The sequence below is a fragment of the Sturnira hondurensis genome, unplaced genomic scaffold (assembly GCF_014824575.4).
Source record: "Sturnira hondurensis isolate 20B ecotype Veracruz unplaced genomic scaffold, ASM1482457v3 Scaffold0016730, whole genome shotgun sequence".
Lineage (NCBI taxonomy): Eukaryota > Metazoa > Chordata > Mammalia > Chiroptera > Phyllostomidae > Sturnira > Sturnira hondurensis.
This window is the reverse complement of record NW_028089361.1, coordinates 7,468-21,963: the sequence shown is the minus strand read 5'-3', so window position 1 is coordinate 21,963 and position 14,496 is coordinate 7,468. Positions and strand designations below refer to the sequence as shown.

Here is a 14,496-nt window from a genome sequence, read left to right as displayed (position 1 = left end):
TCTATGGAGACATTTTTGGCTGTCATATGAGAGGTGTCAATAAAGTCCAGGGATGCTCTGAACATCCTGCAATAGCCAGGAGAGGCCACCCCTCAGACAAACACCTGGCCCAGGATGTCAGTCCTGCAGAGACTGAGGAGCCCTGCGTTAGAGACACAGGTCCTTGTAGTATGTGTAGCTACCTTCAGACTACTCTCCCAATGTTGTAACACTTCACAGTTCTGCCAGGAAAAAACAGAGCACCCCTTTGCTACCTGTTTAAAGTCTGCACCACAGTCAATGTGACATTTTTCTAAGTTTTCTTCAGGCTGACAAGTGTGAAAGAACTTTTTTGTTGTTTGCTGAATATTTTCTGATTTCGACCAGAGATTTGAATTTGATGTTTTTTGAATAATTTGAACATTACTGAGTGCTTACTATTTTTTCATAGTCAGCCTTTTCAATGATTTTTTTAAATTGTGGTGGTTGGATGTACAGAAGGGTAAAAGTGGTGTTAAATGTTGACAGAAGGAGACCTGACTTGGGGTACTGAACACACAGTACGACATACAGGTGATGAATTAGAGAGTTGTACAGTTGAAACCTACAGAAATTTATTAACCAATGGTACCCCAATAAATCCAATAAAATAAAGAATATAAAAATAAAAATAAATAAAAATTATTATTTCTTAATGACTTTAGGTATGTTTTGGCCATAAGATGTTTTGCATTTTATTTGTTAAATATGTCTGTGCTTTTACTCCTGAGTCTCTTGACTTGATTATGGTGGATTGGACCACCCATTAATATTAATATATAGTTTTCCATCTGTTCACCTAAAAGGCTTGGTTACTCTCCCAGTGAGTAAGCAATCCCCCAGATTTTATGTAACATGATCCAGGTAGGGGATCAACTTCATTTTCTTCCAGGTGGATGTTTATATTTTCAGCTTTTATTCAACAATCCAACATCTTGAAATATATAGAAATACAACCTTACTATGTGTGAAATGTACTTGTATCCTGAGGCCTAATTCCTGATTCATCCAACAAATAAAACTGAGCCTCTGCTTTGCCACCATGTCTAGGCACATCAGACATTACTTTCTGTGCCTGTGCCTTTGCCAATTTAATTACGAATGCATGTTGGTATTTATATCTTGTTTTCATTACTTTTTGATGTTCCCCTCATTTTCTTGAACGCAGCTGCTAAATTGCTCTATTTAACCAGGTTTTATTCTCGCTGCTATTCCTTTCATTACTTCAGTTTTAGATAAACTGGTTCCTGGGTAAGTGCACAAATATATATACACACATTTGTAAAAATACAGTGGTGAACAAAGCAGGTGAAGCCCTGCTTGCTCAGATCAGGCATTGTTTTGGTTTTCTTTTTAATTCAGTGTTTTTTTCCAATTTTCAATTATGATTATTAGTTATTTTCCATTTTAATCACCACACTATTTTTTGTTGTTCCAATACAGTTAGTTGTCTCCATTTCCTCCCCCGTACAGTGTTGTGATGGTGAAGGCACAGTATGGTGAAATAAATGTTTGCATAATAACGTGGACGGGCTTAGGTCACATGAAGAAAGTTACTCAGTGTAAAAGGATGGATTGTCATAGAGTGTGCAGGCTTTATTTGTCACGTCCTTGGCAGGCTTTTGCATTTTGGATGAAGACCAGAACAAGAATGAGATAGTCCTATTGATATGGCAAAAATGAGATCCAAACCTGAAGCCCAAGAAATAAAGAGGACCACATGAGAAAAGTGAGGGAGGGTTTTGTTTCATCTGCATTTTAACCTTTTTAAACCCACTCATCAAATAAATATAGGCGAGGCACAGGAAAAACCAGTCTTCTACTACTTGATATTAAAAAGGTTTCCTTTGGTAAAATACTAGTTTATGTTGTTGCGCAGTTTTCACTTGGGGTAGTGAATGTGCAAGGTGTTTCCACACCATATGTAGGAAACTACCTTTATGTCTTGGACAAGTATATTTTTTTTCTTTATTATTTTTGCTTGAGGTCAAAGGAGTGTACTTAGGGTTGGAAAGCTGCCAGAATCCAAAGACATTTCTTCCTCATCATCTCTCAGAGATCACCTGAGCTTGTTATCAATTAATATTTTTTTTCCTCGTGTCCATTGTATTCTTCTCTCTCCCTCTACATTTATGTTTTTCTAAATACAGGCCATAAAATGGACATTGCAATCTGGAACCCCATGCTTATTTCTGCATGCAGGCTCACCACAGCAGTATTGAGGTAGTAAGTCTAAATTCTTTGGGAAAAGATACTTGATCCGGACAGCTTGAGTTATATGTCCTCATAGCCTAAATAGTGAGTGAGACAAACATGTAGACCACACGCATGAGGAGGCCAAGCTGTGTGTGCCCGTGTGTGTCTGGTAAATTGAGAGCGGTACTCAGAGCAGGGGTACCTGGACTCATGTATTCCAAGGTAACTATTCACACAGCAGGCAAACTCTTTCAAGGGAAAGAACTAAGGAGGAGATTCTTTTCAATTCACAGGATGTTTTTGAACTGGAATAATAAAGTTCCTGGTTTACATAATTGTGTACAGGGGACTCTCTGTGACTTGAAGTTCCAACAACAACACACAGGCCCCATTGTTTTTAATATCCTCTAACACCATCTCTCCTGCCCCTGAAACACTGGCTGGTTCTTATCCTTGATTTTCTAAAACCACCATCTTCCTCAAGGTCTCTACATTGGCTGTTCTTCTGCCTGGCAAACACTTTTTCTCCCTTAGGTTCCCACTTATTCTTCTTTGAGGTGCTTGTTAAAGTGTTGCCTGTTGGCAAGCCTTGACTAAACTCTATGAAATAGAACACCCTCAGCATGGACAGCCCTGGAGAACTTCACAGTAAGTGAAGTAAGCCTGTCAGAGAAAGACAAATACCATATGGTTTCACTTACATGTGGAGTCTGGTGAACAACATGATTTAACAAGCAAAATAGAGACTAGTGGATAGGTAAACTGCAGGATGACAGCTATTGAGTGAAATGTTAGGGAGTGGGGGAGTGATTAATAGAAAAAGGACTCATGGACATGTGTAACAGTATGTTATTGGGGTGGGGGAGTAGAAAATATTAGAGGGTTAAATGGTTATAGAAAAGTTGCAATAAAAATGAAAAAAATAAGAAGCATCCTCTTTCCTCTCTATCCATCAGTGTGATTTACTTTGCTATATAGCATCGGCACCATTGGATATGTTATAGTATTATTTGTGTTTGATTATATTCTTCTTCCATCTTTAGTTTGTGGAGATATTTGTTTTTCATTATCCCATACTCTGAACAGTGCCTGGTACAGGTCTACAGTCAATATAGGAGTATATTCCTCAAATACATGAACAATATCCCCAATAAAATAGCAATATACATGGTGTTTGAAGAAGAATGATGGTAGAAAAAGAAATTCTAATGAGCAATGGCAGTAGAGAAGCCTTAATAGGAATTAGATCCTAACCCAATATGAAAATTATTTTTTGCATTCTAAAAGAAAAATGTAGCATTTATTCTCAGTTACTAATGTAAAAATTAGTTATTCATTTTCTTCTATTTTTTGGTAGTCACCTGCCCCACATGGAACCAGGCAATGTTACACAAATTTCAGAGTTTCTTCTCCTGGGACTATCAGAGGAACCAGAACTGCAGCCTGTCTTCTTTGGGCTCTTCCTCTCCATGTACCTGATCACTGTGTTGGGAAACCTGCTCATCATGCTGGCCGTCAGCTCAGACTCCCACCTCCACACGCCCATGTACTTCTTCCTCTCCAACCTGTCCTTGGTAGACATCTGTTTCACCTCCACCACCATCCCAAAGATGCTGGTGAACATTCAGTCACAGAGCAAAGCCATCACTTATGGAGGTTGCATCACGCAGATGTACTTCTATATACACTTTGCAGTGTTGGATGACTTCATCCTTACTGCCATGGCCTATGACAGGTATGTGGCCATCTGCCACCCCCTGCACTACACAGTCATCATGAACCCCCGCCTCTGTGGGCTGCTGATTCTGGTGTCCTGGATCATTAGTATTCTGAATTCCTTGTTAGAAAGCTTAATGGTGTTGCAGCTGTCCTTCTGCTCAGACTTGGAAATCCCCCACTTTTTCTGTGAACTCAAAGAGGTGGTCCAACTTGCCTGTTCTGACACCTTTTCTAATGACATTGTGATGTACTTCTCAGCAGGGCTGCTGGCTGGTGGACCTTTTACTGGGATCCTATATTCTTACTCTAAGATAGTGTCCTCCATATGTGCAATCTCATCAGCTCACGGGAAGTATAAAGCATTTTCCACCTGTGCATCTCACATCTCAGTTGTCTTCTTATTTTATGGAACAGTCCTAGGAGTGTATCTTGGCTCTGCTGGTACACACAGCTCACAGTCAAGTGCAACAGCCTCAGTGTTGTACACTGTGGTCACACCCATGCTGAACCCGTTCATCTACAGTCTCAGGAACAAGGACATAAAGAGGGCTCTGAACAGATTCCTTGGTAGGTAAGCTTTTGAAAGGCCAACTGTACATGGATGAAGAAGTTCCCCTGAATGTTCAAAGCTTGAGAGCAAGAATTACTGACACAAGTTCATACAATCTGTGGATCATATGTTATTAGAAATTCTCATATATATCATGGGTTCAGATGAATTACATTAGCATAGTTATTCTCTTATGACACTTACCATTCCAAGTAGTGTTTCTGTTGTTTTAGTGAAAGAGTAGTCATGTATTATACTACTCTTCTGGACAAAAGTACACTTGGATACTGAGGTCATGTACATAATTTTGTTGTTGAGCAACATCTGAGACTACAATTTTCACTTACATGGTCATCATTATTTTTCATAGCACTACTTTTACTGCACCACTTGCTAATGTAGACTTGAACATCCTGGTAGGTTTTATAGCTGGATTCTTGGTTGTATACACTCCATTCTGTCATTCAGCTGTGTGCCCACATGCCTACATAGCCTCTGGCAAAAAGGTGACCTTCAAATCCATGTTTCCAAGAAGAGTCTACTAAGAAATACACATTTTAATAAAGAGACTGACCTAATATGTAACAGATGACCATCCATACAATGAAGCAAAAAGTGCCAGACAATTTATTATTGTACAAAATATTTTTTATGCTGCATATCTACTCACTCAGTGTGGATTATAATATCCATGTTTGAGGAGTGAAGAATCACATAGAGTATTTTGTGTTTTCTTCTGAGGTATTTTTCTGTTTCTGCTTGCAATTTTTCAATGTGCTCCCTACAAATAGAATTCCTTCTAGTGCTCTAAATGAAATGTCTTCCCTTTTGCAAATGTTTCCACACCCACCAAAGGGATAGTGTGTGACCAATATAAATATCATACAACATATATCCCATTTATACTCAGGAATGTCTTCAGTCTTATGGTTAAAGGATGAATCATACGGGATTTAAAACCTTCCCCATTCATGTGAAAAGCAATCACCAATTTTTCTGCAGAAATGTGCACATCATTCCACCCTTTCCTGACTGCCTGGAAGGGAACCTCAGTGGACTTGCTTTAATACAGTTATCTGAAATGTATTGAATAAAAGCACAATTGTGAATGCTGTCCTATATCAGTACAAATGTTAAAAGTAAAGAGTAGCAGATTATTATAATTGTCTCAGTTCTATTTGCTTTGATTATAGCATTGGTTTGCTATTGCCATATACCAGGCCATACCAAAAGCAAATGGTTTGACATAACTCCTTTATTTATCTTTGTTACTTATAGAATGATAGTTCCTTGCTTATTGACATCTTGCCAAATTTGGCTTTTGAAAAGGTGATTAATAAACTAGGTAAATAAACTAGGCATTGTCACAGCAAAAAATGAGCCTAAACACCAATAATTTGTATCTAATTTATAATATTTTGAAGTTTTATCTTTCGGGCCTACTTCGAAGAAAAAAATGGGAAGATCATGACATTGAAGATTAGGACAAAAACCAGGGGAGAAAACTAAGGTGTGTCACACCCACAACGAAATGTAGTGGATCATGATGAAATCCTGTTATGTTATAAAACTTAAAAAGGAGAAAAAAAACAAATAAACTTTGCCTCAAATTTGGTTATTTCTAGAATGTTTTTACCAAAAATGTATTCTTACATGTGACATTAGATGGTCATTGTCAAGGTAGTATCTTCAAAAGAGTTTACTTCAAAATAGTATCAATAAATTTCACTTATGAGTATAACATTTTGAGAATAGCATGGGTACATTCCTTTTATTTTAAAGAATTCAGACAAGGCAGAAAATATACACTTTGGTATAAATTTTAAAAAGGAGTTTAGCCCTGGTTCGTGTGGCTCAGTGGATTGAGTACTGGTCTGCAAACCAAAGGGTTGCAGGTTTGATTCCCAGCCAAAACAGATGCCTGGGTTGCAGGCCAGGTCCCCAGTGGAGGGCGCACAAGAAGCAACCACACATTGATATTTCTCTCCCTCTCTCAAAAATAAATAAATAAAATCTTTTTAAAATGGTAGTTTAAATACCCAATTACTTAATATAAATTTGTTAATAAAGCAAACATTAATACTGTACTGCTTGTTTTTTACAGAAATCATATAGAAGAGAGACTTTGTGAAAGTAAAGAGGGCAATTAACGTGGAGAATACTTCAGTCTTCTTCCAAGTAAGAATGTGAACAAGGAAACCACTGGAGTGAAACTACATGAATGCAGTACTGGTGGAAAAGCCTTCAGACATTAGTCATCCCTGAATAAGTACATCACATGTCACATTGGGTGTGAAGCATACAAGGGTCAAAAATATAGAGAGAAGCCTTATAAATGTAGGGAATTTGACAAAGCCTTCAGTTATCTTCAATTTTTTGATAAACATGAAAGAAACCACAGTGTAGAGAAATCCTACAAATGTAAGGAATGTGGGAAATCCTCTAGATATCGCAAGTCAGTTTCCCAAACATGAACAAACTCACACTGGACAGAAACCCTATGAATGTAAACAATGTGGAAAAGCTTTGAAATATCATGAAGCCTTCCAAACACATGAAAGGACTGACACCAGAGAGAAACCGTACAAATGCAAGGAATGTGGGAGAGCTTCCTCCCATAAACAAACCTTAAAGTACACATGAGACTGCACACTGGAGTGAAACCCTATGAATGTAAACAGTGTGGAAAGGCCTTCAGATATAAATATATGTTTTAAATATGTGAAAGAAATCACACAGGAGAGAAACAGAATGAATGTAAGCCATGGGGTATTGCCCCCAGTAGTCCCAGTTCTCTTCGTAAACAAGAAAGAACTCACACTGGAGAGAAACCCTATGAATGCAAGGACTGTGGGAGAGCATTCTCCCAACACCAAATCTTAAAGTACACACAAGACAGCACACTCGAGAGAAACCCGATGAATGTCGATAAGCTGGTAAAGCCCACAGAGATCACATTTCCTTTGAAACACACAAAAGACTTCATACTGGAGAGAAATCCCATGAATGTTAGAAATGTGGGAAAACCTCCAATAACCTGAGGTAAAAAACACACATGAACCTGCACACCCGAGGGAAACCCTATGAATAAGTACAATGCAGAGAAGCCCTTATACATTCCTCGCCCTTTCAAAAACATGAAAGTGGCACATGAGAGACCCTGTGAATGGAAGCAATGTGGTAAAGCCTCTAGAGATTACAATTCTTTACAAACACACAGAAGAACTCATGTATCAGAGAAGCCCTGTAAATGTAACAGTTGCAAGAACTTCAGATGTTATTGAGGTTACTGAGGCCATAAAAAAAGTTACAGAGAGAAATTGTATGATGTGAGCAATATGGTAGCGCTTTTATTTCTCATTTAGCTTGAAATACACAAAAGAATTCACAGTGGAGAAAAATTCTATGAATGCAGACGTTGTGGAAAAAACTTTATTTGCCACACAACTGAAGACATGGGAGGGCACAGTGTAGAGATAGTGTATCAATGCAAAAAGTGTGGAAAGACTCTAGTCATGCCAGTTCCTTTCAAAGGCCAGAAAGGAGTTACTGGGTAAATCTTGAGTGTAAATTGTGGGAAAGATGTCAGTTGGTCCACATCTTTACACATGTGAGCTCCCACCAAAAAAAAAAAAAATACAAATGTAAGTAATAAGGACAAGTTTGATAGAAATTAACCCATCTATAATGTCCCAGAAAACTTTCAATATAAGAGAGCTGTTCACAAAGTTGTAAATATACCTTGTTTATCAAGCCTCTATTTTAAAAGACGTCACTGCAATGCAGAATTCTACTAATTACTTTGAGAATATTAAAGTGAGATAATTCTACATGTCCTCTTCAACAAGAGCATTTATGATTAATAGCTAGTGCTATTTTCTTAAAACATTCTTTATTTTTATTCTGAAGCCTGTTGGATCCATGAATGAGTTGAAGTGCATTTCTAAAATGCAGTTATATTTTAGCCCTGGATGGTGTGGCTCGGTGGATTGACTGCTGCTTTCAAACCAAAGGGTCGCTGGTTTGATTCCCAATCAGAGCACGTGCCTGGGTTGCAGGCCAGGCCCCCTGAATGCTGGGGTTGGGGAGAGGGGAGGCCACTACACATTGATGTTTCTCTCTGTCTCTTTCTCTCTCCCTTCTGCTCTGACTGAAAATAAATAAATTAAATTTAAAAACATAAAATGATCAGGATTAAAAAAGCCCTGATAAAATAGCCATTCCTTGATAAAGAATGGATATCCTAATAGCTCTTTCAGTTTTAAGAAATGTTTTTAATATACCATGGAGTTTGACCCCATTACCTTTTACATTACCCAGGGTTTGATGGTTCATTTTGATGTTGCCTGGTCCAAATATCCAAAACATGCAGACATACAATCCACTGCAGTCATCACCTGCTCAACAGTGAATAGAGCACAATTGCTTAAAGAACCGTGTCTTTACTAACAGAAACACCGGTGTTCAACCACCAGTTCTGCCACTTGCCCCTGTGCAGCCATTGGTGAATTACTCTTTCTCTTTGGGGACTCATTTTCTCATGCACACATAAAGCATCACAGTTTCTGCACCGCAAAGCTGCTGGGAGGGGGAAGCGATGTACGACCGTCAAAACAAGTGGTCAACAAATGTTAGTGTTACTAACATGATTATTCTTTACCAATCTTAAGTTCTTAGAATTACTTAATATTGATCATGTATGACTATTATCATTTATATATTTTATTTATACTAAATATATCTTATTTTAATTCTAATTAATTGCGATCGTTAATCATTAGAATTATTCATTCAGTATAGGCTGAATGTTTGTGTCCCTCCCCAGAATTCATGTACTGAAGCCCAGAGCTCCCATGCGAATGTATTTGCGACAGGGTCTGTGAGGAAGGATAAATGTTAAATGAGGTCATGATGGAGGGCCCCAATCCCACAGGTCCAATGCACTTATGAGAAGAGGCAGAGGCACCAGAGTACTTCTCTGCCATTTGAGGGCACAGGGAAAAGGCAGCTCTCTACAGCCAGGAATAGAGCCCTCACCAAAAAAACAATAAGCCAGCACCTTGATCTTAGACACCCCAGCCTCCAGAACAGTGAGAAAGTAAATTTCTGTTGTTTCAGCAAGATTTCAACTTTACAAAGTAGGGCCTTTCATTCATGTAAATAGTGCTAAAGAGTAGGGAAAGAATATACAACAAGTGGCTGGGGCTGATACCATTGATTTCCACAAGTCCATGGGAGAAAACATGAACTCAGCTAGTCATGACATGAGAAGAAGCTGACACAGCCTTTAAGAGACGCTCTCAGCAACTGCCTCACACGTGGGTGCTTTGAAGTGAAAGGCGGGATGGAAGACTGCTGCGATCACACCAGCAGCCCCCAATGTGGTCTAAGCGCATCCCTGTGGATCACTTTCATCAAGGCCATTAGCATTCCCAGTTCTTCAGATTGTAGATGAGGGGGTAAAGCATGGGCGTAATAAGGCTGTAGAAGAGAGAGACCATGTTGTCCTGCTGTCAGCTATAGTAGGCACCAGGTACCATGTACATGAACACAGCTGCACCATAAATGAACCCCAGGACAGTGATGTTTGAGGAGCAGGTGGTGAAGGCCTTGTGCCGGGCCTCCTCTGAGCTCATGCGCAGAACAGCCTCCAACACATGGCCAGAGGAGATGGCCATGAGGGACAGGGGAAACACAAGGATCAGCACCCCTGAGATGGACAGCGCCAACTCATAGGCAGAGGTGTCTGCACAGGAGAGCTTTAGCAGGGCTGGCACTTCACAGAAGAAGTGGTCCACAATGCGGGGAGGCACAGTAGGGGAAGTGCAGAGTGACAGAGGTCTAGATGGAGGCACTGAGCACACCTGCCATCCAGGAGCAGCCCACCATGAGCAGGCACACCTGGAGCCTCATAAGCACAGGATACTGCAGGGGGTGGCACACAGCCACATAAGGTTCATAGGACATGAGTGCCAACTGGATGCCCTCAGCCACACCCATGAGCATAAGGAAAAATATTTGAGCTGCATAACCCCCAAAGGAGATGGAACTTTCCACCTGTAGGAAGTCTGATGCCATCTTGGGGATGGTGACCAGGGGGAAGCCTACATTAAACAGGGACAGTTGACTGAGCAGGAAGTACATGGGTGTGTGGAGTCAGGAGTCCATGTAGATCAGGAAGAGAAGAACAGTGTTGCCCAGAAGGACCATGATAAACATGGCAGCCACTAGAGAGAAGAGTAGCTGACTTGACCCTGAGCGACTGAAGAGGCCCACCAGAAGGAAGTCAGAGGTAACTGATTGGTTCACACCTCCCATTTTTACAGAATATGCCTTTACTGCAGGCAGAACAGGAGATCAATAGCAAAATGACTAAGTGAGGCTGGAAAATAAGTTTCATCCCACCTGCCAATGGCCATTGAGTGGTAATGGTTGCTTATAGTGCAATCTTGAGAAGAGTTGTGAGGTCTCTGCCAGAATTACTAGAGGGGGAAGCCATAATCAGTTAGTGAAATCTGTTAGTGATATTTGTTATGGCCATGGGATGAGAAAGCAGTAGCTTGCATCTCTGAATAAGACACTTGGCCACATCCCACAGAACAGCTTCCCACTGACTCTTTTGTTACACATTTTAAGGTCCAAGTCAGGAACAGAAACAGCCCCAGTAGAACATTTCAACAGCTCTCATCTCAATGATCCGTGGCCAAAGTCGAGGTGAGATTTTGAAAATGCTTGGAGGTGAAATAAGGGATGGATCTGAAGCAACAATGCAAGCAAGAAAACAGAGATAAAGGCCCGGGTCGAAATACCTGGGTAAGCATCTGGAGCAAAGAGAAATGCATTGTGAGCCAGCACTGGGGTCAAATGGAAGGTGTGAATCTAGGGAGTTCAAGCCATAAGGACACTTGGGTACCACTTGGGGGTCAAATGGCCTTGGATTAGGAAGGTAGTGTAGATAGCCTATGATTATTGGTGACTTTGTTGCATTGGATGGGAGAGTAGCAACATGTGAGTAGTGTGACTCAATTTCAAGGACTAGAGTAAGCTACCAGTCCTGGAAGTTCGCGAGTCTCTAATAAATATTGCCTGAGTGTTTAGGGGACCGGTTTGTTTTAGTCTGGCAAATGTGACTCAGCTCTGTATGGGAAACCTACAGAAGCGAAGTGCTAGGCAGAAGCCAGAACTTTAAACCGAGTTTTCCCATGGGAATCAGGCCTAGAAAATGCATACAGATTGTTACAGCTTGCTCTTGCTAAAACTCTATCACCCTGGTCTAAAACAACAAATATGTATTGTCTATCTTCAAGGTAATATTCAAAGCATGTATGAGTTCTCCCAAGTATAGAGCTAATCAGCTCATCGTCATTCCCCTCTGCATGTTATTTTCATTTCTTTGATTGTACCCAAAATGTAGACAATGATATTCTATGTAATAGATAATAAATCTTTCTCTGATGTAAGACCCCAGGAAAACAATAAAAGCCTGTCTAGGCAAGGGTTGGGGCCCTCCTCTCTTGAGGGAGTGACCAAGGCACCCACAGGCACTCTCCCCTTGAGAGAGTAGTGGTGCCTGTTCCCTTTTTCTTCACAAGATTGTTGTCACCTGTGCATTCATTCTCACCATCAGCCACAACAGGCAGACTCTGATGGAAAGGTCTGCCTCATGACTGGACAAGAAAGATGGCCAGGGACAAGAAGGAACTTACCACCTAAAACAGGGGTGCTTAATTCCCTTGGCAACCTCCAAGCCCCCAAGCAACCTCAGATTGACTTGGAATACTATACACCACACACAATCCCACCATTGAACAGTGCAGGACCAGAAGAGTGTTTATTTTCAGTTTCTGGTAGTTACAGACGCAGCAAGACAGGTCATTTAGAGGCAAGTGGATTCTATTGAGATCCTCTCTGAAGCTCTTTGTCCTAAGGCTGCCATCCTCACATGGCCTTCAAGGCAGTCTTTATTATTCACTAGCCTAATTTATCTCTCACATCCAAGCCCCTTTCAAACATGCATTCAACAAAATTTGGTATGTGCTGGGCTGGGCATGAAACATTCAAAGGTGGATCAACCAGGCAGGGTCCCTGTTTCCCTGGACACCATACTCTCCATCAGGGTACCAATACAAAAGAGATAAATGGCCAAGCTCTTTGTGTTAAAGAGAAGTACATGAGGGAACTGGGTAGAATGTTCTGTAGGGAACGGCTTGGAGCACCACAAGGAATGGTCAGGGAAGCCTCTAAGAAGAGATGACAAATGTTCTCTGTATCAGAAGAGCTTCAATAAGAAAGATGTGGTAGAACCAGCTGCTCCCCACTAATGGGAGGTGGACGTTTGTGAGGCCAGCCGTGTGGTTTATCCTAACAACATTTCCATCAGTGGAATCCAACTAAAAATAGAAAGGGATGCCTTACTGGGGGCATTTTCCAAAGTCATTGACATAAGAGACTAAGATAACTTATTTCTGTGGTTATAAAATTTAGAATTTGAGGAAACGTAAGCATTGTTCATATCATTTCAGAACAGTCTCATCAGCAGGGTGACAGAGACACATGCCCAGCACTTTTGGTATCCAGGGGATGAAATTGTGCCTGGGATCAGGTTGAGAAAGGCTTCAAAAGGGAGGACATGTTTTAGCTGAATGTTGAAGGTCTAGTTGGAGTTTTTCCAGCAGCGAGAGGAGGCAAAGTTGTTCCAAGAAGAAGGAATTTAGCACATGGGCAATGTGGGTTGGTGGTTAGGAGAGTGTACCCAGGAGTAAGATTAAAATGAGCTTGGTACCAGGTCAAGTTGTTGGTAGCAGCATGATCTTGGGTAGCTACTCAACCTCAGTTTCTTTATCCATAAAATGTGTAGTAGTAATCTGGTCACAGGCACTGCTGTGAAGATTAAACAAAAGGATGATGTTAAGAGTTTAGTGCCTGTCATGTGGCAAGTGCTCAGTAAGTAAACTGTGATTCCTATTATTAAATATAATGTATTGTAATAATATATAAATTGTATAATTAGAAAATTATTGCTAATGCTCTTGGGTGGAAAGTATGGATGATGAGTGTTCAGCACCATGCCAGACACACAGGGCATTCTCAGCAGTGCTGGCTTCTAGTGCTATTAGTACAGTGGACCCTTTGTACCTTCAGTTACCTGCAGCCAACCACAGGCCAAAAATATTTAATGAAACTTTTCAGAAAAAAACCAGCATATAAGTTTTAAACTGCAAACCATTCTGAGTAATGTGATTAACTCTCAGGTTCTCCTGCTCTGTTGAACTCAGGATGTGAATCCTGTCTTTGGCCATCATGTCCACACTGCTGGTGCTGCCCACCATTCATCACTTGGTAGCAACCTTGCTTATCATCCACTGTCATGGTATCACAGTGCTTGCATTCAAGTAACACTTATTTCACTTAATACTGGCCTCAAAGTGCAAGGGTAGTGGTGCTAGAGATTTGGATATGCCACACTAAGTGCTTCCTTTCAGTGAAAGTATATATATATGAGAAAAATGTATGTAAACATATGTGTGTGTGTGTGTGTGTTTGATACTTTCTGCAGTTTCAGGAACCACCTGGGGATCTAAAAACATATCCCCCATGGACATGGCACAGCTACTATGTTCAATATTATGGCCTCTTCCATGGTCAAGGCTCACCCTGTCTAGATCATCATCTGTAGTGCTGCTCTATGATATCCTTGTACTTCCAGGAGAGAAACCTGCATGTCTCTTCTCTGGTCTCTGAGATCCTATAGCACAGTCTCTAAAAGTTCATTCATCTCCAACTCTACTAGTTTACAACTGGGATTTTCCACCTCAGCATTATTCAGGGAGAGGTAAGTCTTTGTTGTGAGGAACTGTCTTGCATGAAGTTTAGCAGCACCCGTGGCCTTAATGCACTTAATACCAGTACTCTCTTTCACCCCTGGTCACGAAAATGAGAAATGACTCCACACCTGGTCAAATGTCCCCCAGAGAGGCAGAATCACTCCCAGTTGAGAACCTTTGGTGTAGAGA

General features: G+C 40.6%; 1 protein-coding gene and 1 pseudogene across 1 annotated transcript; one reads left to right on the top strand and one right to left on the bottom strand.

Moving 5' to 3' along the window:
• Positions 1-3,584: 3,584 nt before the first annotated feature.
• LOC119001556 (olfactory receptor 7A17-like) lies at positions 3,585-4,508 on the top strand. The gene has a single exon (XM_037066946.1). The coding sequence runs from the start codon at positions 3,585-3,587 to the stop codon at positions 4,506-4,508; it is 924 nt and encodes a 307-aa protein (XP_036922841.1).
• Positions 4,509-9,844: 5,336 nt separating this feature from the next.
• Positions 9,845-10,801, bottom strand: LOC119001558 (olfactory receptor 2Z1-like; annotated as a pseudogene).
• Positions 10,802-14,496: the final 3,695 nt, after the last annotated feature.

What these genes read in the sequence shown, in the direction of transcription:
- LOC119001556 (XM_037066946.1), top strand. Translation starts at nt 3,585, where the DNA reads ATGGAACCAGGCAATGTTACACAAATTTCAGAGTTTCTTCTCCTGGGA.